At 41.8% G+C, this 25,796-nt stretch overlaps 1 protein-coding gene across 2 annotated transcripts in view; it reads right to left on the minus strand.

Annotated features, from left to right (window-relative positions):
* Positions 1-1,640: 1,640 nt before the first annotated feature.
* Positions 1,641-25,796, minus strand: part of CLTCL1 (clathrin heavy chain like 1) — a 38,590-nt gene continuing 14,434 nt past the window's right edge. The window contains exons 6-33 of one of the 2 annotated variants that reach the window (XM_065693161.1): positions 24,545-24,718; positions 24,072-24,269; positions 23,486-23,686; positions 23,210-23,362; positions 22,434-22,556; positions 21,638-21,775; positions 21,274-21,438; positions 20,694-20,874; positions 20,156-20,319; positions 19,293-19,418; positions 18,829-18,971; positions 18,000-18,234; positions 13,365-13,487; positions 12,814-12,959; positions 12,249-12,432; positions 11,493-11,685; positions 10,837-10,994; positions 10,581-10,745; positions 10,128-10,235; positions 9,605-9,772; positions 9,375-9,524; positions 8,706-8,837; positions 8,252-8,362; positions 7,506-7,676; positions 6,500-6,721; positions 3,526-3,605; positions 3,035-3,123; positions 1,641-2,510 (exon numbers count right to left, since the gene is read on the minus strand). In XM_065693161.1, coding sequence (XP_065549233.1) covers positions 2,395-2,510; positions 3,035-3,123; positions 3,526-3,605; positions 6,500-6,721; positions 7,506-7,676; positions 8,252-8,362; positions 8,706-8,837; positions 9,375-9,524; positions 9,605-9,772; positions 10,128-10,235; positions 10,581-10,745; positions 10,837-10,994; positions 11,493-11,685; positions 12,249-12,432; positions 12,814-12,959; positions 13,365-13,487; positions 18,000-18,234; positions 18,829-18,971; positions 19,293-19,418; positions 20,156-20,319; positions 20,694-20,874; positions 21,274-21,438; positions 21,638-21,775; positions 22,434-22,556; positions 23,210-23,362; positions 23,486-23,686; positions 24,072-24,269; positions 24,545-24,718 — 4,317 coding nt within the window. In that variant the 3' untranslated portion in view covers positions 1,641-2,394. The remainder of the gene's footprint in view (positions 2,511-3,034; positions 3,124-3,525; positions 3,606-6,499; positions 6,722-7,505; positions 7,677-8,251; positions 8,363-8,705; positions 8,838-9,374; positions 9,525-9,604; positions 9,773-10,127; positions 10,236-10,580; positions 10,746-10,836; positions 10,995-11,492; positions 11,686-12,248; positions 12,433-12,813; positions 12,960-13,364; positions 13,488-17,999; positions 18,235-18,828; positions 18,972-19,292; positions 19,419-20,155; positions 20,320-20,693; positions 20,875-21,273; positions 21,439-21,637; positions 21,776-22,433; positions 22,557-23,209; positions 23,363-23,485; positions 23,687-24,071; positions 24,270-24,544; positions 24,719-25,796) is intronic. The other variant, XM_065693160.1, reaches the window with a different exon arrangement.

The raw sequence follows: 25,796 nt of genomic DNA on the forward strand, positions 1-25,796 counted from the left end.
GTATGTTTTTGATACATTTCAGAATGCAAGATCACAAAACTTACAAAAGCCATTATACTTAGCAAGAGCTTGAGCTAGCAGGAGAGCAACTAAAGCAGAGCTATTAATCAGAGATGGCAGCTTTGCTTTTCTTGAGAACTCAGTTATTCCTGTAATTAGATTTCTAGAGTGAAGCTATTAAGGATCCCTAAGCTAGCTCCAATTCTCCACAGGTCATAAGCTGTTCTAGAATTTAATTGAGCAATTTATTGTATTCCCCCATCAGCTTGTACTTGTTACTGTAAAGCCACAGTAAATTTTTAAGTTGAGCAGAAGGAAACTGCCAGTCATATTAATCCTTGAGCTGGCCTTCAGTTCTAGCTGAATTACCCAAATTCCTTTCTACCCACAACAAACTGGTTACAAACCCTAACTACCATCTGCCTGGAAAGTAGCATGCTACCTGGCTAATTCCTGCTAGGTGTAAGTCCAGAGAGAGTGCAGATTTGCTTAAAGTCATTAGCTGCTCAGTATTTCAAGCTGAGCTGTTGTGCGCTGATCAGTATAAAACTGAGGTTAATGTGTTGCATTAATGCTTGAAGCATTCTGGCTTGTGTCAGGAAGGTGGACACCATATCTCTGTGCCATTGCTGTTGCAGTGCCATGACCAAGAGTGACAATATACTAGGCAAAATGGTGCCAAAGCATAGCCTGTTGTTACTGATTTCACAATCCTGGCAGTCTCTACAAGTTGACATTTGTAGATGTTCTGCCCTGCTCAAGTAGAATTCAGTATGAAAAGGTGTAGCTTACCACAAGTAGAATTCAGTATTAAAAGGTGTAGCTTACCACTACCGCTGCTGTATTAATGCATTTTAGCAGAGAAAACATTAACTGCAGCATCTCCCTCAGCACAGGGCTGACGCTTTTCCAGTCCTGGAAATGAAGTCATGTAAGCCTATGACTGCTTGCTGCAGCATGGCCTCCACACGTGACAAAGAATGCTGATGTGTCCAGTGAAGAGACCACAGCTCCCTCTTAATTGCTAAGCCATTCATCTTAGATGATTTGGCACAAGTTTCCCTCTTCCTGCCTGGCACCCTTAGTTGTCACATTAAGAAATCTAATGCTAACAGTGGTAGTGTATTACTACTAACCAGTCCCCATCCCCAAGGTATTAAGACTAGAACCACACAGTAGATACTGCAGTTTTACATTTATAGTTGGACTTTTATAATATTCAAGATTAGCACAAGATTCATAACCATAAATTATACATTGTTATCTAAGTACATAAAACGTTAATGATACATGTATTTGAAGTGGCATGAAGTAATAATACATCCCTGTGGGCATTCTCAAAGAAAGAGGTGGGTGATGGACATGCTGTTGATGCAACTGCAGCATAGCAGAACCGAGTCACCGCACCCTGGTAGTTCAGGTGGTGCCGACTCTGCCCACCAGACAGGGGCAGAACACGGCGTGGCAGGAAGCCGATGCCAGAATCAGTTAAAGGTGCAAATAAGATGTCAGGATTTGGGCCCTCCTTACTGCCTCAGTATTTTAGCAGTGCCCCCCTCCCCAACCCTGATACTGGACTCTTGCATCTCTACTACTTTGGCAGCCCATGCACACTCCAATGTTCACTTGCCACACATAGCTGAGGTTTCCTTTAGTACCATTTAATGTCAATAAGTAACATGCTCTCTTCTTGTTAAACAAAAAGGATCTGGGAAGTGTTTGCTCTCTGGCATGAGAAGATTTATTTTCTTCAAGTCTCAGATCTACTCCAGAAAAATATAGAACAGACTCCAACAGCATTGAACCCCAACAGCATTATTGTCCAGAAAAGGAAACTTTCCCAATATTCCTCTAAACATTCAGAGCACAAGTATTAGAAAGCCCATTTTCTTTTGCATGTAAGACTGCAAATAAAATGGGGTACTCGGATGTACACAGGCTTTCAACAACTCATTATTAACGAGATGCTTCACTGAATTGTTAACAACCCTGCTACTTCAGTAGCTTCAGCTACAGCTTTAACAACTTGGTGCCAGGCAATTTCCCAGCTGCCTTCAATGGGCATTGCAAAAGAAAGAAAAAATATGCTCTCTTCTCCCTGGCCTCAAGCAGTTATTGCTATATGAGTTAGTGAAATAGTGCCTTAACTTCAGACGAGTCCCACAATGTCATTAACAAAAGCTGCCTTTCAGAGGTTGAAATGTAACCGGACAATAATCAATAAATAACAGTAACAGGCATCCCGTTGAAGTCTCCTCACTGAGCCAGGCAGCAAGTGTGTTCAGCCAACAGAAGGTCATCTGTGCCTTTAGGACCATTGTACACTTCTTGGAGAAGTTAAAAAGGGACGGGAAAGAAGAGAACAGAGACAGTGAAGGTCTGTCAGAGAGCTAGTTACATATTGAAACCATAAACAGGCGGCTGGGTGAATCCTGGTGCTGTGTATCCATATGGGAAGTTTGCCTGGGGAGGTACTGCACTTGGGCCTGCTGTTAACATCAGCTGCTGGCCTAGAAAAAAGCATGAGGGGAAAAAGAAGAAAGTTAGTTTAAAAATCCAAACTTCCCTAACATTAGGCCTACTATGGGACAGGATTACAGGCTTTAACTAAACATCAGCCACTATGCAAGCACACACTAACAAATCATACTATTACTCAACATGCACTGCGGAGTGGGCACCTAGGCCATCTGCTCTTGCTACCAGAAAACTACAAAAGCAAGGCAGGACTCTGGGGGAAGGTAAGTATTAACTGATCTTCAAGGCGTGATAAACATGGCTTGTTTTGAAGAGACCACACTGAAAGCCAAACAAATTGATACTATTTAATCCATGCATGGTCAGAACTGAAGAGCAAAGCAATTCAAGAAAATAGTTAGATCTGTTAGGTCTCACAGGCTGGAGAATGTTGCAACAGGCCTGAGCATACCTGGACAGATTTGTCTTCGTCACTAGGACCAGACATGCCTCATGCATATGTTAAATTCAGGTTAACATTTACATCAGACAGCAACCAGTCACATCCTTCCCTTACCAGCCACTTCTAGGTGCTTGTTAGCAGAATGCCTCTTCAGAAGGGCTTCTAAAATAGCAGCACACTTGAGGGCAGCCATGCTTTTTTGGCTGCACGTGTCTTAAAATGGGTGAGCTAGAAAGCCAGTCTGCCTTTCTACTTGGAAGAGCAGAAAGCAGACACATTCCTCTTAGACAGGAATGACAGGAGGAATTGACATGCTAAGTTATTCCTGGGGTTGTGCACACCTTGGTACCCCCTGTCCTGTTACCAGACTGAAAGACTATTCCTAAGCTAGAGTTCTGAGCCATGTAAGAGGAGCAATACTTTAGCTGAAAAGTGTAACTACTGCAAGAGTGAGATGTCACTTCCACGTATGCGGTTCATCTGGCAGAGACAACCATTTTATGATCTAGCTGAAACCAGTTTGCTTTGACAGGAGGTAGCATTTTAAGTTACCTCCACAAAGAGAGACCAGAATGACAATAGGTAATTAAAACCAAGTCTTTCACCTACCAAATACTATTGGAGTGGGTTCAGTTACTTGTTCCTCTTCTTTTCTTAGGCTTTCAGAAGCATCAAGTTTATCCACCTACATTGAAGTGAACAGGAGATTCATGAAGACCTTGTCTAGGAATTGCACCATTGTGTGAAGCTTTTCATGCCTGGTACCTTAGCTAGCAAGTGCTCCTGTTACTAGTCCAAACTGGGAACTATGAAAGTCTGCACGTTCCTAGCAAACTTGCCTTCCCAATTTCTTTAGGTTTACTGCAATAAGCAATAGCTATCAAACATAGCTGAGATCATCATTACCTTCAAGTGAAACACTTTTTGGGGCCCTATTCTAGTCACTGGTAACTTCATGACCCAGAAGACAAGCCCACCAAATTGCAGTTTCAAACATGATCTCAAATGGGCCTAATCTACTCTTTATCTGTTAACTTGCAGTTCCTCTCCCCTTCAGTGAGAGCACCCAGATATTTTCAAATACTCCAGACCCACGAAGCTTGATCTTATCTAGGACTAAAGCCTAACCTGGCCTGCACAGTACTGGTTTAACCATATTAGTTTCACATAGTCTCCTTCTAAAGGAAAATCTAGAACCATCACATAAAGTGGTCTAAGTAGTACTGGCTTTATACAGATCCCAGTGTTGTGCCAAATAAAGCTCTGTTCATGCTAAACACATTTGTGAAAGTGCTACACTAAATAATGCAGAAGCCCTGAACACAGCTTTGAAATGTGGGAGGGCAGGAGGAGTAAACCGAGAAGGCAACACTACCTTCCTTCTCTCAGTTTTAACAAGTTATGTCTTCCATAAGAGAGCCATTGACACTGAAGACTGCAATGCATAAAAATCACACAGCTTCACATCCGGATACAGGCAGTTCTTCCACTGTATTTCACTATTCTTTCACTGTATTTCACTTATCCTCCTTTCCCACTGCAAGAATCAGTATCTGGTCTGAGAAGAGCTGCAAGAGAGGTCTTTAGTATACTTCAGAGATGTTATCTGGATCTGGTGTTTAACAGTTCCCTGGACTTTTTGAAGTTTGCAATTCAAATCGGTAATTTGAGTGGCACTAGGTCTTCAACTGGTTCATTGATAGCTGCCAGCCTAACAGCTCTTCAGGATAAGACTTGAAGCTGGTGTTACAAATACTATGCAGATTACTATGGATCAAAGCAATGGAAAGCTACCAGTTACAAAACTTGCATTGCTCTACTTTTGACCTGGGATTCCCGCTGCCTCTTTACTGCCCCCCTAAAGCACTACGAACTTTGAGCAGAAGTGCGGTTACTCCCTCTGATGGAGAAACAGCAAGCATGCAGAGAGCAGACATCCTGCAGAAGAGACAAAGCAGCTCTCTGGAAAAGCCTAAACGTCTGCCTGCTTTGCTGCCTAGAAGTGATGTTGTTGAAAAGGTTTCCAAATGAGTGTCATAAGCCTGTGTGTGCCTGGCCCCTTCCAGGACATAGGCTACTCTGTGCTTTAAGACCTCATTATGCATAAAAGAGGTGTAAGTTTTAGAAGACATACACACCCTTGCTGATAAACTATTCTTTTGTACTTTTGAAGTTAGTTACATGACAATTTTAGACATATCACATTTAAAAAGCCCATTCTCCAATTCCATGTTTTGCAGTTAATTCAACAGACTAAATTAGTTCCACTGTAAACCACTTTCACCATGCAGATTTTCCTTCTGGCAAGTTATCCCGTATTTAGTACATGTGATTACTTGTAAATCCAACCAGCAGTTTGAAAAACATGATTTTAGACCTAAACCTCACATGAAAGTTCAAATGAACTTGTGTGGCAAGTTTCTCAGCAGAATATGATGAGGAGGTGGTGTTTTAGATCTGTGCAAGTACCTTCATTGTACTAACAGGCAAGAAGTTTACAGAAGCTTTATGCTACTATTCAAAGTCACAGTGCCTGAAAGACATTTCAGCGTCTACAGATCTTCAGTGATCTACAGGGTAACAAACAATTTTCACTTGGAACAAATCCCATTACGTAGCAACTGCTTTTGTTTACTTAAGAACATCCTCCCCATCACAAGATAGCTGTAATATATCAAACAGGAGCCCAAACACGCAAGTCCTCCTCAATCACTTGTTTGTTTTCCATGAAGAAGGGCAGAATCTGGTTGGATTTTCAAGTTGGTTGTGAATAGTTATCCTTTTAGCATTAGAAAGTGAACAGGAAATGAGTTAGAGCTAAATTACACTGCTCTTCTGGCAGAAGCTACAGCTAGATTCCTGTAAAAGAAACTTAGGGTATTGAGGGACACAAATGAACACAGAGAGTTTGAAATCAGAGTGTCACCTTATAGAACAGCCCATCAACCTGCAAGAAAATTCAGAGGGGAATACTTAACATGATATGATTAGAAGCAACCTGAAGCAGTCACTTTTGTTTTACTCATTTGAATGGAGTTCTTTACAGTCCTATGATGTCCTATGCAACCATAGATCCTTCTAAGGAAAGATCTTAGTTAACTGAGGACTAGCTATTGGCACCAGTATTGTACAGCCAGACTAAAGTTTTGTTTTCCATTTAAAAAAAATGATCTTCAGCAGATTATTCCTATGGCTGATGTAGGAATAGCATGTCGTATTAGCTACTCAAAAGCTACGTTCTCTGTAACAAGAGTACTTTCATAGTTAAAAGTAAACAGTGATGCAGCACACCCTCACCAGAAATTTTCAGCTTCAACCATGGAGCTGCTCTGAAAAACTGCAGTTGCTTACATCCACTGTTAAAAACACAAGTTTAACTAGACACCTTTCAAGTCCCAGTGCATCTATTTCTAAGTTTTGCTAGCTAGCCTGAAATAATTAAACCCACAGAACTCTATATAAGACTTAGTCTTATGAGGAACTACAATATTCTAAATACATTCAAAAAGCTCTGGTTTGCATAATGCTAATCACCCAGCAGACTAGAAGTGTCAACTTCTTAGCCTATGCAATACTCACTTTGGTAAGGTACTCTCTCATCACTTGGATGAAATAAGGCATTGCAAAGTCCATGATGTTATGCCTCCATGCCAACTCAAGTACTACATCTGGGTGTAGCAAGTCATAACATGTGAAAAGGCAGGCTGCAAAGCACTCCTGCTTGCCTTCTTCCAGGAACCACTGAAGCAGCTTCTCAGCTAGCTCTGCATCTTTGGACTCCGCAGCATACTGCATAGCATCCTACATAAAAGAAGAGCAGTTAAGCTTGACCATTACATCTTGCTCTACACCTTATGTGTACATTATTGCTAGATAGAGAAGCCAGTTATCAGGCATACCACGAAATTAGTCTTTAGCTTGACTCCTACAGAACACAACTGGTGTTATACTACATGCACTAAATTAAGTCCTCTTATTTTAAGGCAACCCAGATACTTGCATTTTAACATTATCCAACAGGCTTTCCCTAAGTACCTGAAATAACCCAGTGAGATTTTGCTCAGTTTCGTAGCAGAGAAGTAAACAATCTTGCTGGTAACCCACCTCTCTCACCATTGGATATTAAGGATTGCCCAAAGCAGATGAGATTATTCCATCAACTGCTCACTATGTGGCAAGATGAAAGATTATTTGCCAGCTTTCCAACATAGTAGGTAAAACCTGGTCCATGTGAACTCGCTATGAGCTTGAAGACTATACCACTGCTCTCATGTTTCACCTGTACCCTTACAAGGGAGAAAGTCTTCAGTTCTGTACAGGATGTTCTGTCCCAATACAGACCACTGTCAGATGCCCACTGATATAGATAGAACTCCAAATATAGAATAACATTATGAAATTAGATTTAGGATATACATTAGAAATTACAAACACTTCTGCTCTAAAAGTCTTTCCTTAAGTGAAGAGCAAAGACAAATTAGAACTCCAAACCTGAAACTAGCAAAACACGTTTAGTATCCAGAAGATGTATGCTTCATAGCTCAGACTTGTTTGATCATCAGGGAGAAAGGATGCATTAACTCACCTTATACAGACGGTCTTTCTTGCACAGCTCCACACTCTGCTTCCAGCGGTTGTTACCCTTATACAAGTATGCTGCAATACGCCTAAATTCAATTAGTTCATGCTTTTCCAGACGTTGAGCCAACGTTATGTTATCAAAGTTATCATAGGCATCAATGGAAGCTCTCAAACCCTGTTTGAGAGAAAGTTGTTACACATGCTTCCAGATAGTAGCAGACAAGAACTACAGTAGAAAGCATCTAAGCATGGTGCACAAGTGTTTATAGGTTCTGACAGCTGGATGTTGATACTATGGCAACAGCTTGTTTACTCTGTGTATCTCATACATCTCTCCAAAAGATGATTTTTAGCAAAGCAAGATGTTAACTTGGTCTTACTGACTCCACTTCATAGAACAGAGAAGCTAGCTACCTTAAGAAGACAAAGCATCTTCCAAATAGCAGCCAGTTGGGTGAGAAGCAGATCTGTTTGCAGAAGCACTGCCCAGAGGAGTACAGACACTGACCTTTGTGAAGTCTGTTCTGAGGAAAACAACTCTGGCACCTGCTCTGTTTGCAAATCAGTGTCTCAAGACTCCTATCTGCAAAGGACCCAATTCCACCCCCACTCCCACTGTATTGCAGAAGTTGTCTTCTACTCAAAAGAATTACTGTGTCAGCTCGGGAATAACCAAGCTATGGCCTTTGCTTTGTTGTTGGAGAAAGAGAAGCATCCCTCAGGCCTAGCAATCTACTTTGTGGGGCTCACCTGGAAATCTTCCTCCTCTGTTAAAAGGTTGTTTAGAGCTTCGTTAACTCCTTTGTTGTTGTGGTTCTGGACTGAACGTAGATAAGGCTTTACTAAAAGTAGCTGATTAACCTGGAATTAAGAGGTTTCTAATATGAGTGTACCAACCCAAACCATTCTATGATCCTATGACACTTATTCCTGAAACAGATTCCCACTTGCTATTGCAAGAGTTTGTGCTTACTGTCACAAGCCTCCAACACATCTTGTATTGCTAGAAGTAAAATAAAACAGCCCTCTATGCCAGTTACACAACCTCTTGCAGTGTTTCCCATATCAAACCAGGATCAGGTTGCTTCTCAGTCCTTTGTACTGAAGGCAAAGCTACCTAGGACAGATGTCAACCCTTTTTTCCAGCCAGAGACTTAACACCAGCAAGAGGATTTCTTGTTCGTCTACCAACTCCCAAACTCACCTTTGAGAAAAAATTGACTGTCCTGGTGTGATCCAGTCGTGGAGATAATACAAGCAGGAGATCATTGATCAGCAGAGGTTTGTAGTCTAAGTAGAACTGCAAGGCTTTGTAGTACAGCTCCACATTGGCAACCTGATGTGGATAAACAGTAGTTAGCACTTCCACACAAGCTGTAGCTTTAACCAGTCTATGCTGTTGCCTTGAAACCCTTAAGACCAATAACAATGCATTCAGTCTCAAATCTTGTCTAAACTATCCATCATTCGCTATTCTCTGCGGTATTCATGAGACCACAATTCTCACACTGAAGCAGCTGGAAATATTTGCAGAGATCTTTCAAAAACAGTTACAGCCTCAGACTACGCCAGCAGTCAGCTCAAAGGTATTAACGAGGTTATGCCTCTTGCTTGTGACCTATGATCCTGAGCAGTCTCTGAAAACATTCTGTGCTTGCTGCTGCCACTCAACAAAATGTGCTGCACATCAGAAAATGAAGGATATAAGATTAGATTAATTATTGTGGTAAACTGATGGGAAGTTGGTTTAAGCACAGCTGGAAAACAGAGCAGTAGCTTAAGCAAACTCATTCTCAAAATAGCAATTCTGTTGTGCATTTCTGCCTCAATTCTGAAAGAAGCTTTCAGCACTTTCAGTTAACTAGTTACTTACCTTGGCAATTATGTCTTTAAACTGTCCTTCTTTCCAGGCATCAGTGGGATGATTCATCATAGTGATTATTGCATTGTCATACTCCTCATATTTGTCATAGAGGAATACAAGTTCTGCCCAGAGATGAGCCTGTTCTGCAGCTCTGAGCACCTAATAAAAACAAAAAGCATCAGCTTGATTCACTGACAGCTTCCCACCTTCACTTGCAGTCTAGCTACCTTACTGCATACCTTTGGAATATTAACTCTAGACCAAAAGAGCTCCAGATGTTCCCTCATTTTCTGAGGCTTGAATTTGGAGTATAAGATGGCAAGTTCAGTAAACATGCCCATGTGAGCACGCTCTAGGCCCAGAGCAGCTTCCAAAAGGCCAATCAGTTCTTCGAAATACCCACGATCCTGGATGTTTGGAAAACAAGGATTAATTGCAAATTCATGACCAACTGGCACTTAAAGCTCACTAAAATGCATATTACATTCAACATGCTTTTTTTTTTCCTCTCCAAATGAGAGTGCTTAGATTTCTAAGACATTATTCCAGTGAGAAAACAGAATTGTAAAAGATGGGACAGTGAAAACCATCACCCTTCCATTCATTACAGAAAAAACTGCACGCAGCTATTAAGAAATGGAGGTGAAGGAAGAATGAATTTAAAGATCAGCCCCACAGAGTACTGGTGTTATCTGTGACCACTTCAGCAGCAGACACAAGCATGCTATCTAGAGACTATCTAGGATTTTACAGTAGTCTAACCTGATAGTAGCTGATCAGCTCTTCAAGTTCATCAGCATGGATGACTATGTGTAAACCACCAATCTGTGCCAAGCGGAATTCTTCTCCATCTACACAGGCGAAGCACACCTGTAATAAGAGTTAGCAATAGTTAGTTAACAGCAGAACACAGCAATGCTTTATCTCCTTATATTAAAGAGAAACTTTACTAGCAAAGCTTTACCAAATTTGAGGCTTACGTACAGTTCCAAGTTGGTATTTCCATAATGCTTGTTCTGGAATTGAAGTCTCCAATTTTGCATTGTTTTGAAATTCCACTTTATCATCTTGGGTGAAATTACAGCTTATAAAGCTACAGACATACTCTATAGCCAGAAACAGTTAGCAAGCTACTATCAGAACTAAAGCAGGATGCTCAGAAGCAACAATAAAGCACATTTCTGAAGGCTAGTAATCAACTTGGGTTTAAGATACCTCTTTCCATGTCCTTGTGCTATTGGCTTTGCGGCCGCTGTCCACTGCTGCCTGATACTCTCCGAGGTGCACCAAGGTAGATGCCAGGCGAGCAAAGTTAGACACATTGTTATAGAGTAGTTTTGCAGCCTCATACATCCCCTCTTCATAACAGCGATCACCAACCTGGATTAGAATTTCAAGGTAAACAAAGGTAACAGCAAGAATCAAATTAGCTATGTAGCATCATATATGGTTCTTGTGGATTAAGACATACCTGTTGTATATGGGCATTATTAGGGCCACTAATGAACTCTTCTAGTTCTGACAGACGATTAGTTTTTGCCAAAGCAAAAATAAGTTCTGTCTCTACATAGGACTCTCTAGCCTTCTTCCTGGCCATCTGCAAGAACTTGACAAGATCCTCCCAGTTATCTTGAAGAGAGAAAAGATATTTAAGGTCCTCTATTTAGTCATTCTGTATATTGCTCACCTTGCCCACCTTAAGAATAGCTTTTACTAGTAGCCTCAAGAACTTCCTCCATCATGACACTAAGCCATTTGCATTTGAGTTACAGAATTCCCTGCTAAGCACCAAGTCACCTTCACATAAGGCTGAACTCCTTGCAATTATTCTACAATCCAGCTGGCAAGAGATTCTGCCACATACAGCTAAATAAATACATTGCACTTGGCAATATTTTAGGTAATACCAGTCCAAATTATCTCCACAGGAAAGTCTATCTTTGGCATAGCAACACAGACAAGCTTGTTGACAGGAATTTCACTAAACATTGACTCATTGATTCCACGCACTCACTGTTCCCATTTCCTCTGAAACAGGCTTTGTATGCCTCAAGAATCCCTGCTACTTTATGTAGATGCAATAACCCAGCCCATATCAATCTTAAGTTTGAGGATGCTTTGCCTTACCATTTCTATTTGCTGCTTGAACAACTTCCATGTAGGCAGATGGATCATCTGCCTTTATATAGGAGTCAATGGCTTCTTTCACCAAGTCCTTCTGGAGCTGTGCTCTGGCTAGCTGGCTCCATACTGCTGGTTCATTACACCGCTCTGCAAATTCATAAGCACGGTCCAAGTTGCCAATGTGCTCAATCAGCACCTGTTTGAAATTGAAGTTGCAAGTTAAAAATCAAAGCTTCATAACATTGTCCTTTCTAACAGAACTCTTCCTTCATGTGTATACACTGTTCTGTGTAAGCAATGTGAAGCTAACTGCTTTTAGAACAACCATTTCTGTCCAGTGAAGTAGAGGCAGCAAGAGTAAGACTCTTACTGCTACTGATTTCTCCTCTACCTTACAGGAGTCAGTATTGGTGGCCTGAACACAATGCCTAGTAGCATTTGCTTCTCCTGCACCTTTCAGGTATGAGTCTCCAAGGCAGTCACTCTGAATCAAATGCAGTGCACATACCTCAAGCATGTAAGTGCAAAACCCCAAAAGCTTTTTATTATTTTGACCAGATCAGCCTCTGAAGTCTTACTTTGTCCTTTTTTGCTATTCTTTGTATATAATCCCACTTCTCCCTGCAACTTGGTATCACACATGATCTGTACTCTCAAGTCTTAATGATTTAAGTGATGATCACTCCCCGAGAATCAATAACAGTATACTTAGCATTCTATTACTGACATTCTATACCTTCACACAGAAACCAACCTCACCTGAATTGCTGAAGTATTAACATCAAATTTTCTGAATATAGCAAAGGCTTCTTCATATAGCTCATTACTGATGGCAATGTTTGCAATATCTGGGGCATCATAGTTATCCAGCCGATTGATGTATTCCATCACACGAGTGCGGTCAGCCTTAATGGCAGTCAGGATCAGCAGATTCTGGAGATTCCTTCAGTTAACAGAAGGCATGGGCTATAAGCACTGCAGGTAACACCTGCCTGAGTGATATATATTGTACATGCAAAAAATACACCCGCTCGCTGTCACTAGCAACCACCTTTCATCCCCAGATTGAGAACCACCAGTACTTGCCTTCAGAAAAATTGCTTACCATTATCAAATGTTTTCTCAACATGTCACTGCTAACTGCATGGTGTGAACTAGCTCTGTTCTTAAAGCACAGAGCACTTTTTCTGCTTTTTCACCTGATTACACACATTTAAGAGTGCTTAGGTCTTACAACCAAGAGACCTACTAATAACTCAGGTCACTTCAACCTTAAAAAAAGGCACTTAATAGACTAAACTTGTGGATAAAGCTTTCTTCTTACCTGTGTTCACTGAATACAGAATTATCCAAGACAATTTTTTCCAGTAACTCAATCAATTCATTAGGCAGGTCAGCAGTCATGAAAGCTTTCACAGTTACAGAAACCTCCTCTGGATCCTGTGTCTCTGATAAAGCCGTTTGGACAACCTGGTTTTGAAAGCAGGAAAGAATAAGTATTTTCCACAAATGAGAAATTTGCCAACCTATTCTAGTGAACCACTAATTAAGGCTACAGAACTTCAGAATATTTCATCACAGACAGCAAGAAAGAGCCACTTCTACACTGGATACAGCTATTAAAGTCACACCCTGGGTCTGTACATGGAGCAAATTCACTAGACATAGGTCAGTCCACAGGACAGAAAATATCTTACTGATAACTAAATTTTCTGACCATGAAGGTTAGAATTAGTACCTGCCATTCACACTGTTACAAATTTCTGTATGGTTGAGATGGTGCCTCTGGAAACCTTGCTGAATAAGACAGTTACTTTAGCGCTCCATAATGTTTCTTAGACATCCTGAACTGAAAGTTCAGCCTTCATGCTGTACCTGGTCAATAAGCTGCCGCCTGAATGGGTTGTTTTCTTCCAGAACATTTGCCCACAGCTCAGGATCCTTCCTGCGCACCAGATAGCGAGCCTCACTCTTAAACAGTGAGTTCTCATTGCAGACCTGAAGGAGGAGTTACAAACATTAGCATTAATGTGAAGAGTCAGTACAAGACATATTTAGCTAGCTATGAATCAGACAGTCTAGAAGACTGACTAGAACTAATTACTGACCAATGCTAAATGTTACAGACAGGTTCTTACCCAACCTCTGATCTGGAAGGCTCATGGAGAAGGTCTCCAGCAGAATTTCTATAGCTTCTCTTGGTTTTGCCCGACACAAAATACTGTGACAGTGGCTTCACAGTAACTATTTGCTTCTGTCTGAAGTGAAGACCTGCAGAAGCCTGAAGAACTTCAGTTTTAAATCTAAAAAGGGAGCCACTTGCCTCGGCAGTGTTATTAAGTAGTGAACTGAGGAATAGTGCTGCTGCTTAAAGCTAGAAATAGGCTACAGGTTTGGTGTCATTAGCTTTACACTAGAAGTGTTCGGAGTAGCAAGTGGCTTATATTCCTCTGTTAAAATGTTAAGGGCAGAGAATAAATGTGAAATCTCTTATAGTAGTGCAGCAAGGAAGAGTTACGAGTTATGATCCTATTAGTACCACTAGCTTCAATTATTCAACTAGAAGAGTAGAAACCTGAAGGCCTACTTGATTTTCTACCAATAGGACATGTTTTGTTAGTTTCCAAATTAGCTCCTGGAATCTCAAATATTTTGCTGTCAGCAAATCAGTAGTAGCACAATTTTGCTTTATGTTGTACACATACTAGTTGCAGCAGTTGAGCCCTTTAAGAAGCAACAAAGTCTGAAGAAAAATTCTTGCAGGAGGATAATCTTTTCATAACCAGAAACACCTGCTCAGAATATCAGTTCAAGGAAGAAACTGGTACTGACAGGTTTTTATGATTAACCAGAAAGTTAAAGCTTATCCTAGCAATGTTTCCTAGTAAAAAAAAGAACCTCAGAGCCACCTTCATATCCCAAAATAAGAGCCATGCATAGCTAGCCATTTCTTTTTACAGCTACAAAGAAGATATTACTTCAAAAATAAATGCTTCAGGCTGGAAAGTCATCCACTTTCAGCACCAAGCCTCGATTATACCACCATTCTAACACTCACAGCATAGGCCTTGCCAGGGAACAGCATTTATTTCCTTTCAAACAGGACAAAATTGCTAGTTCTTACACCCACACAGCTGACATTCTTTGCACATACTAGTGTGGAAATGCAGGTAGGAGGAGGAGAATGTTTTCTTTCTCAACAGTCACAAACACTACAGTCTGGCATTAAGCTCTGGTGTTCAGTATGAGGCTAGGATGTGTTTGGAGAACCCTGGGAATTTCACTTGCCCCTGAACTTCTGAGGGAGGTTCTGAGAATCAACAAGCTTAAGATAGCAGAGGAATGCTATCAGAGTAAGTCCTTGTAGTTTGACTGTCAACATTTATTTTCCTTATTCTAGTTAAATAATGGAGCAATCTAAGGGTCAGCCACAGTAAGGGAAAATTACAAGTCCCATTCTAGTTTCAGGGAAGCTTTTTCCCCCACTGTAGAGTCAGGCAGGTCCCTTCTGCTGATCAAGTGCTCAAGGCTCAAAAAAGAACACAAATTAACAAAGTTTTAACAGTAGGCATGTTCATTACCTGAGCCCAGTAAACTATTTAGGTTTTGAGCAGAATCAGTGGATGAAAAACATGAATGGTACCTTAAAGGTGCAGAGTTAAACAATTTTAGTTTGGACACAAAGCATAGAAGTTCTGATCAACATAAAAATTACTGTCTCCATATAAAAGAACCTGTCTAGGAATAGGCTGGAGAGTATGGAACTCTGTCTGGGGGCAGGTGAGCAGTTTACAGAGAGTTTGTGGGTCAGGGTTAAAGGGAAAACAGCCGTGGGAGACATTACTGTGGGAATCTGTTACAGACCGCCTGATCAAGGAGAACCTGTGGATGAAGCACTCTACAGACAGATAGGAAAAGCCTCACGCTCGCAGGCCCTCATTCTCATGGGGGATTTCAACCACCCTGACATCTGTTGGAACGATGGCACTGCACGGCACAAGCAATCCAGGAGGTTCCTCGATTGTGTGGAAGATAACTTCCTTCTGCAAGTAATAGAGGAGCCAACAAGGAAAGGTGCCATGCTTGACCCTGTGCTCACCAACAGGGAAGGGCTCGTTGAGAATGTGGTGCTCCAGGGCAGCCTTGGATGCAGCGATCATGACATGGTCGAATTTGAGATCCCCAGGACAGTAAGAAGAGCATGTAGCAAGCTCACTGCCCTGGACTTCAATAGAACAGACTTTGGCCTCTTCAGGAGCCTGCTTAGTAAGGTTCCATGGGATATAGCCCTGGAGGGCAGGGGGGCCCAAGACTCTTGGTTGATATTCAAGGATCACCTGCTACAATCTCAGGAGTGCTGCATCCCAACTAGAAGGGAGTGTGGCAGGAGGGTCAGGAGACCTCCTTGGATGGATAAGGAGATGCTGAGGAAAATTCAAAGGAAAAATGAGGCTTATAAAAAAATGGAAGCAAGGACAAGGGGCCTGGGTAGAGTACAGGGATGTTGTCCGGGAAGCTAGGGACCAGGTTAGGAAGGCTAAGGCCCAGTTAGAATTAAACCTAGCCAGGGATGTTAAGGATAACAGGAAGGGATTCTACAGGTACGTAGCAAACAAAAAACAGACTAGGGACAAAATAGGCCCCCTGAGGAAGCTTTCGGGAGAACTGGCTACACAGGATTTGGAGAAGGCTGAGGTTCTGAATGAGTTCTTCACCTCGGTCCTCACTGGCAAAGGCTCTGACTGCACCACCCAGCTCTTAGAAGGTAGACACAGGGACTGTGAGAATGAAGACCTTGGGCTCATTGTACAAGAGGATCTGGTTCGAGACCATCTTAAAAATCCGAACTCGCACAAGTCTGTGGGACCTGATGGAATCCATCCGCGGGTCCTGAAGGAGCTGGCGAATGAAGTTGCTAAGCCACTGGCCATCATATTTGAAAAATCATGGCAGTCAGGTGAAGCTCCCGATGACTGGAAAAAGGGAAATATAACCCCCATTTTCAAGGGGAAAATGGAAGACCCGGGGAATTACAGACCAGTCTCACCTCTGTGCCTGGTAAAATCTTGGAGCACATTCTCCTGGAAGGCATGCTAAGGCACATGAAAAACAACAAGGTGCTTGGTGACAGCCAGCATGGCTTCACTAAGGGGAAATCCTGCCTGACCAATTTGGTGGCCTTCTATGATGGGGCTACAGAATTGATGGATAAGGGTAAAGCAGTTGATGTCATCCACCTGGACTTCTGCAAAGCGTTTGACACTGTCCCACACAACATCCTTCTCTTTAAATTGGAGAGATATCAATTTGATGGATGGACAACTCGGTGGATAAAGAACTGGCTGGACGGCCGCACACAAAGACTTGTGGTCAATGGCTCGATGTCCGTCTGGAGACCAGTAACAAGTGGTGTCCCTCAGGGATCGGTGTTGGGACCGGTCTTGTTTAACATCTTTGTCAGTGACATGGACAGTGGGATTGAATGCGCCCTCAGCAAGTTTGCTGATGACACCAAGCTGTGTGGTTCGGTTGATATGCTGGAGGGAAGGGATGCCATCCAGAGGGACCTTGACACGCTTGTAAGGTGGGCTGATGCCAACCTTATGAAGTTCAACCACGACAAGTGCAAGGTCCTACACCTGGGTTGGAGCAATCCCAGGCACAGCTACAGACTGGGCAAAGAAGAGATTCAGAGCAGCCCTGCAGAGAAGGACTTGGGGGTGCTGGTCGATGAGAAAATGAACATGAGCCATCAGTGTGCCCTTGCAGCCGAGAAAGCCAACTGTATCCTGGGCTGCATCAAAAGGAGCGTGACCAGCAGGTCGAAGGAGGTGATCCTGCCCCTCTACTCTGCTCCTGTGAGACCTCACCTGGAGTATTGTGTGCAGTTCTGGTGTCCTCAACATAAAAAGGACATGGAACTGTTGGAACAAGTCCAGAGGAGGGCCACAAGGATGATCAGGGGACTGGAGCACCTCCCCTGTGAAGACAGGCTGAGGAAGTTGGGGCTGTTCAGCCTGGAGAAGAGAAGGCTGCGTGGAGACCTCATAGCAGCCTTCCAGTATCTGAAGGGGGCCTATAGGGATGCTGGGGAGGGACTCTTCGTCAGGGACTGTAGTGACAGGACAAGGGGTAACGGGTTCAAACTTAAACAGGGGAAGTTTAGATTGGATATAAGGAGGAAGTTCTTTCCTGTTAGGGTGGTGAGGCACTGGAATCGTTTGCCCAGGGAGGTTGTGAGTGCTCCATCCCTGGCGGTGTTCAAGGCCAGGTTGGATGAGGCCTTGTGTGGGATGGCTTAGTGTGAGGTGTCCCTGCCCATGGCAGGGGGGTTGGAACTAGATGATCTTGAGGTCCTTTCCAACTCTAACTATTCTATGATTTATGATTCTACCTCAACTCCTGAGAATACGAGACAGGATTCTGCAATGTTAGACAAATAGCCAGCTAGGATTCCATTTCAGGCAGCAAGTAGTTCTTTAACATGTTTATAAATGCAGATTTTCTAACCTTTATGAGTTCCAGATCACATTGCCCTCTCTCATAAGCAACGCAGGCCAGATGAGGGTCCCTCTTTTCACAATATTTGCCAACTACACGGCTGTCATAGTAAGGATTCTCACGAAGGAACCGCTCCGGGTTATTATTACTGTCAATGTAGATTTTAGCCAAGGCATTATGAGTCGCAGGTTCTTCACAGCCTTCATGAATCCTTGATTCAAGCCATGGCAGCAGCAGCTTAAGCCTTTGAAGAAATAAACATTTTAGATTTATAAGTCAGTGAGGTACGCTTGACAGCTACACATTAATACCTGGCTTTCCCATCAAGAAAGTCTGCTGGTTAGACTTAAAAGCAAAGACCAGCCAGTTGTTTTTAACAAGTCCTAGATGAATGGAGGGCAGATCTGCAGTTTCCCATCAGGGGAGGCTGCAGATGCCCCTAATTTTGTAGTCTTTCAGTTGTTCTATGAGCTGGCTCTTCATACTTAAAGCTATTTGTTCATTTTACAGGTAACTACAAGCTAATTACACAAGCTACTGTGTGCCTACAAGATGACTGTTAAGACAGTTTTATTCAGATTTACTCCAAAGGCACATCCCATGGTTGGTTGTACAGGAAGTGTTCAAAAGTCATGTTATCCATCATGCAGTGCTGTCGGGCACTCCTATATGGCCCAAATAATCAAGAGTGACTAACAAATCAAAGCTGCTTTTCTATAAAGGAAAATAACACAATATTAGCATTGTATCATTCAACAAAACTTCATCCAATCCAACTTGGGTGTACAGCAGGGTCATGAAAGCCCAACACTGGTGTCTACAGATATATTAGTGTTACCGATTTCTTTTCTCCACTTCAGCCACCAGCTCATCTGTTGAGAACTGGCCTCTAACCACCATGATCAAGTTCTTAATGACATCTTCAGAACAATCCACATCAAGAAGCCCTCCAACCACTGCTGGTATACGGCTAGGATTCACCTAGAATAAGCCACCATCATTAGAATTAGTTATTAGAACTACAAATAACTCACCCCCAGTCTTCCACAAGGGCAATTTCTAGTTAGCAATTTAAACTATGCTTTAGAGCAGAGAATTTTAAGTTACTAACACGTTTGTATAGACATACCAGGAAAAAATCACACTTACACGTTTGTAATAGACAAAAGGCTCTGCATGGTGTATGAGCATAAAAAAAAAAAAGAAAAAAAAAAGGATGCAGCAGATCTGCTTTAGTTTACTAAAAGTTAAACTCCTTCTAAGGAAGGAAAGAGCAAGAGCTTAAGACTGGATCCTCCTTACCTTCTGTACGTAAATCTCTATATACTTCTGCAGGTTATTGCGATATAAGTACAGGACCAGGTCATGAACAAAATCAAATCGATCACAGACAATGATCAGAGGAAGCTGGTCTGTGAGTTTTGCCTCCTGTATTGTGTACAAAGAACAAAAGTAACCAACCACCATCTGCTGAAGTGTTTTCAAAGCAGGAAAGTCTGACCAAGTTCCCTTAGCACTGAAAGTCACATTACATTCAAATTCAAGACTGCCAAGCAGACAACTGGCTTCAAAAGCAAGTTACCCACTATGATTACCCTGCAGTCCGTCTTTCAGCTGAGTTTTAAGTTTAGGCTTTTCATGAAGTGCCGCATTAGGCCTACATCTCTAGCTTCAAAATTACTATCAATTCACATACCAACTCAGACAGTTGCTGGGCCAAGAACTTAACAATACAAAATGAAGTGGCACTAAAATCCTATTTTATCAGTTACAAAGCATGCAAAGCATTGTAATACAGGTTGATTCCAGTTTTAATGAGCTTTGTCTTGCCTTGATAAAGCTCCTGCTGAATACTTCAACATATTCTTGCCTTCTGCCAGACTGAATTCGCCTATTTTTTTAGATGACAACATATTCTCAAGTTCGGTACAAGTTATATCATGCAGGCTAGTTTTAAAGGAATGGTGAATTTGGGTTTATTTTCCCAGAGGAAGCCTATTATATGCCTGGAATAGGATCAGGCTCCTATTCCAGCTACACAGTAGACTACTCACAGCCATGCCAGCTAAACCTCGAGTTGGTATTTCCCTCCATTGTAAGGCCCTAGTTCTGCTGTTAAGCAAAACATACAGAGAACTGCTCAATCTACTGGACAGAATATTTACCTTCAGAAAGTTCTTCACCCGTTCTGGGTTGTAGCAGTTACTTTCACGGCAGATTCTTTCCACTTCCTTTATCTGACCAGTCTTGCAAGCTGCCTGGATGTACTTGAAGTGAACATCTGGATCCTGGCTGAAGTTTACAATGGAGCCCAAGAAATAGAACAGTCCTAGAAAGAGTCATGTTTTTAAACACAGTTAGAAGAGTAAGTGAAGCAAATGCAGACTGTACAGGCTTCAGCTTGCGACTTATTTCAACCCTGCTGGGAGAGTAGCTTCCATTCAACTGCATAAGTCATAAGGATTTTTCCCCTTATTTCAGGTTTCACCTTTCTTTCTTATCTTTACTCAGGAGGGTTAAGAAACTGTCAAGAACAAGCTACCCCTGGAACTCACCGTGATGAGCTCACTTCAGTAAATGCATCCTAAGGTGCAGCCACCTTAGGACAAGTGACAAGTACCTCTCCTATAAAAGCTACAATCCTTACTATTAGCTTCAATCAAGTAATGCTTCTAAGTAAGCTGCTTCCCTCTAATACTGTACCTTCATAGCTTTTGAAAGATTCAAAAAGCTCCACGAGAGACTGGGTACCAAGCTGCTCATGGTATTTAGAAGCAACTTGCACACAGAGCTGCAGGTTTTGCCTAATGTTGGCTGAGAGCATGGCACGCAAACACTCCACAGAGTCTTCAACTGAGAGGGAGCCAAAGAAGTTCACAAGCCACTGCAAAGAAAGAATTTTTACTCAGTAAATTATACAGTATTTGACTGACTTCTAAAATGTGGCAACTAGTTGGAGTTTCTACCCCAGCTACGAGAGAGGTCTTCCATCTGCTAATGCCTAAGGCTTAAACACATTCAACATCTTCATAACTACAGAAATGCATACTCAAAGATTTTAAAGGCCCACCTAGGAAACTGAGGTCAGATTTAAGCCATCAAAAGTACAGATTACAGTTTAATCATTAACTGGACAAGTGTTCTTGAATCACAGCTATGTGTCATACTTCAGTACCTACAGTCCATCTTCTAGCAGCTGCAGGGATTTTAGCAGCTAAAGAAGTGCTAAAGAGCATTTGCTTTACTTAAGCTTTCACTTTCTTATTCTGTGCAATAGACTTACCTCAGGATTCAAGAGGTGAGTATGAACAACAGCACGTTTAATATCATAGAGATCCGTGTAGTGTTCCAAAGCTCGCTGGAGCAAGCCTGCCTTTTCACACAACTGGGCAATATGAGCACGATCATAATGTGTAAACATTTGGTTTCCAAGAATGGCATCTGCAACCTAGGAGATTACATTTCATATTCAGACTGTCAAAAGAATCATAGCAGTTCAGCCTAAAAGTTGAGTCACAGCAGTGACTCACTAGTAGTCTTCAAAGTTGCTAAACTACTAGATATCAAAATCATGCATCATAATTCTTGTGCAAGCCTACTCCTGTCTTCCCTTCACTTTTTGGAAAAGGTAAGTTAAGAGGTCTTACCTGTGGTGCATGAATCAAATTCATTTCCAGGAGACGAGTCTGAAGGTGGCCTTCTGCAGGGCGGTTATTCTTCAGGGCATCCAACAGAAATGATGTGCACTGCTGAATAAGACTGTTCTCCATGAACACATCCACAATCTGTTGAGAAGTTAGAGAAAGAGGTCTATATATACACATGTACATTTATGTGTATATACTAAAGGCCTGGCTAGAAGGCTAGAAAGGCACCTCGTCACAGCATCTACAATCCTATATTCCCTTTGGTTTTGCCCTGATTTTGCTACTCACTCTCTTTAGTTATAACACAGCATGCAAATCCCAGCCCTTCTCTCTTGTTGGGATAGCTGCTAAAAGAAAAGCCAAGACTTTCTAAAAGTAGCTTCAAGTATTTAATAATGCAAATTGTTGCCTTATTTCTCTGTTCATTTAACCAGAAGTGGCCACTGGCAGCCAGCATTCAACTTAAATTTACGTGTTCATCTTCCTCTAAGTACTCTGCATGATATGAGTTAAAGTATGCTTCATTAAAGCCATCAGTAGGACAGTAACACTATTGCTTTGACTAAGACTGTGGCAGCTTCACTATGAGTATCACAGTATTAAGTCAGAAAGCTTTCACAAGAACTTGAGAGTACACTTCCCTCTAAAGACCTAATCATAACCAAATGTGACTAGAATAGTTTAGTCACTTTTCTAACCAAGCCAACTAGAGACTTGAACTAGCCTTACCAGTTCCCAGAATGGTACTACGCTATTACCTCTGTCTAGAGACCAGTACTCTTGTTGTAGGCATCACCTGGTTAATGTTAGCCAGTGGCTCCTCATCCTGTACCAGCATCTGAGAAAACTGCAGGCCTTGATCTGGACTGACTCTCATCACACTTCTCAGTAAGAAGATCCAGTCTGGGGTATAGCCAACCTAGAGATTTCAGAAACAGTCACGCATGTCTGGGAAGCTTTACACTTGTTTAAGTCTTCAGATTCTTTAACAGGCAGTATGAACTGTTGCAAGGTTGCTATGCCCAACCCCCCATCTTCCAGGAATTCTCAGACAAAAGCACTGCTTGTCTATTGACACAGAAATTCAGTATTCACCTACTTAGCAACTGAACTTGTGCCAGGGCTTTTCTCTTTCTAGGTAAGAAAACTGCTAAATCATTCAAAAAAAATCAATTGACAAATCTTTCAACAGTCTTAAGGTACTATCTATCAAGTAATGTCCTAACCTTACAAGTGGACACCTGGCAAATTGTTTTGTCATCTGTCAAAAACAGTCTCATGAATTTAGGAAGACTCTTATCTTAATTCTCTAGAATAAGCTTGAGCCAGTCCATTAATTTGATAGCTCATAAAATCCCAGATGTTCTCAATTTAATTTTTTGCAGACTGCTCAGACCTTAGTCATACACTATGATTTGCACTACAACAATGAAGAAAAACACTCTCTTTCTCAATCTTGCCTACTTATCAGTTTTAAGTAACAGGAATTAAACTTATCTCACAGAAGATAGCTTGAGAATGTACACATTCAACTTAAGATAGAGCCTAACAGTTTGTGATAAACAACTTTACCTTTTTAGCATATAGCACTATTTTCTGGAATTGACCAGTTTCAGCGAAGCACTGAATCACTTTGTTTGGCACATTAGCACGAAGATAGACACTGAGTGCAAGGGTTGGGTCAGCTGTCTTCACCAAGTCTCCCAGCTCCTCTGAGCACTCCAGCTGAAGTCAAAAGTGGTATTTTGTCAAGCACAACAACCCACAGGTGGTAGTATCAACAGAAGTATTGTTCACACAGTTGTTACAAGGCAACAAGATTAAAGCTAGTGTCACAATCAAGCCTACCTTGTCTTCCTTCAGCCACTTCTCCAGAAGCTGCTTGCGGCCCTGCTGTAAGACAGGGCGACAGAGTTCCAGAGACTCAAACTTGTTCAGCTGCCCCTGGTCAAGCAATATTCCAAAGTACTGGAGCAGGGGAGAGGCCTGCCCAGGCTGAGCTGGTACACTCTGGAACTTCCTGATTGTATCGCTAGTACGTAGGATTCCCTGAAGAGACACAAGATAGAGAAGAGCAATGTTTAATTAATGAAGGTGGAATAATATTAGTCAAAACCCAGGTGTTAACCTTTACACTGAAGCATCTCCTCTTAAGCCTTCAGGGTGAACCTTATTCAAACCAATGACATTCTAGGAAGAAGACAGTGGCCACAGCAAGTCCGGTCTGTGCTTGGATGAGTACAGCACATGCTTCTTTATAGAATACAGGATATTAGAACAACTGCCAAACTGCAGAGTACTAAGGCAAGTATTGCAGCACTTCAGTTTTTTAATGTCAAGTACTGAAAAGAGCAAGTGAGCTAAGCAAGTCCAGTAAGCTAAGGCAAGTCCCTAACCCCTATGACTCCTAAGATTTACCCTTGGAGCTATTTACCTTTGGTGCAGATGCAGCTACTTTAGCAGCATCTGCATAGCTTCCTTGAGCAAAGAGTGTGTTGAACTTTCTGGCAAATAATTCCTCTGCCCCGGCTAAATTACTCCGTATAGCCATGCGCAGGCCCAAGTCGGGATTCTGGAGAACGTTCGTAGCGTAGTTCACTATGTTGTCTTCCTCAACACATACAGAAAGCACCTGAAAAGGACAAAAGGCACACTGAGTACTGTCCTTTCCACAACTACTGTGAAATACAGCAACCAAATGGCTCTGCAGCCCATCAGTGAAGTAGCAGATCATTAAAAACCCCAGCTTCCTCCCAAGCAGTTCTGTACTATGAGAGGTTAAAACCTGACTAATTAAATAGTTCCTTGCTCCCTTCCATGACACTTGTTGCATCAAGTCACTCATTCTGTTTGCTACATTCCATCTGTGCTTTAGAAGGCTAAAAACCAGAATGCTGGATTTGTTACCTGGCCTTTTTTATTCACACCAATAATGCCTGAGGTAGGTTCATGAGGAGCTGTGACAAAGATAGTATCAGCACTAATACGGTTCATGTAGATGCACACTCCAGACTCCAAGTCATACATGTGAATGTATCCATACTTCGTGATCAGGTAGATAACACCATGCTTAATTCCAATCTGACAAAAGACAGAGATTTATTAGTCAAGACTAAGACTGTAACAGTTAAGTAAGATGCCTTTAGCCTTGTCACAAGCCAGTACTGCAGTGACGTGCCTTTGCACTGACACCAAGAACAAATATAGTTTCAGGCTTCTTCCTTACAGACTCAGAGCAATGAATAACTTTGTTGGTCATTTGGAGCCACAGCTCCACTGAACAGAGAGGCTGAAAGGAAATAAGAATTCATCTGCAGCAAAGGACATACTCCTCATCCCAATAAGCAGGGCTAAGGAAGAAAGTTTGGACATAATTTGCATTCTAGCCTAGATATGTCAGCACAATTTTCTGTTCCAAAAATGTTAATGAGATTATCCAACTCTTTTCCAACAAGGCCTACCCAAAGCACCAACAGAATATAAACCAAGCCCAGCTACTGAGTACTCCAGTTTACCTGTCAAGTCACTTCAGCTGGGAAGGCTTTCAAGCCAAAATGGTCTTCAGTCAAATAAGTACTTTCACTTTGAAACAAAAGCACCACTTCAGATGCTTTCTTAATGAAGCCTCTGAAGTAGAGAGCCACATGAATCCTGTCATGTAGACAGCTTGCTTTGTTTACCTTAGTTTAAAGCACCTCTTGGTTCATTTATAAAGTCACTCTATTAGACTTGTCAGCAGTTGCATGCTAAGAAATTGCACAATTCATAGTCCTGCACACATGCTAAGTTAAGGCCTGTCAAGGCAACCAGTTATGTCGTTTCCTAAAGAACCTCCTACTAATGTCCCAATTGCCTTTTTCTGTGTTGATATTACAGGAGGTATGCTGATATGGGACTCTCCACTCCACTGGCCTTTATAGTAATGAAATAACACTTTCATGTGAAGGTACATCACATTATTATCTAGAACTCCAAACATTAGTAGGAAGTTCAATAGCCAAGGCAATGTTTAGAGACATTCTACTGAAAGACACTATTGAGTTTTTTAGAGGCCCTTTTTTGTTGTTGCTGAGTTTTTCTTCTAAGGGTTTTGTTGGAGGTTTTCGTTTTCTTTTTTTTATACAATCTCAAGTTGACATTTCTGTAGAAATACTGGAAC

The sequence above is a fragment of the Lathamus discolor genome, chromosome 12, assembly GCF_037157495.1.
Source record: "Lathamus discolor isolate bLatDis1 chromosome 12, bLatDis1.hap1, whole genome shotgun sequence".
NCBI classification, from domain to species: domain Eukaryota; kingdom Metazoa; phylum Chordata; class Aves; order Psittaciformes; family Psittacidae; genus Lathamus; species Lathamus discolor.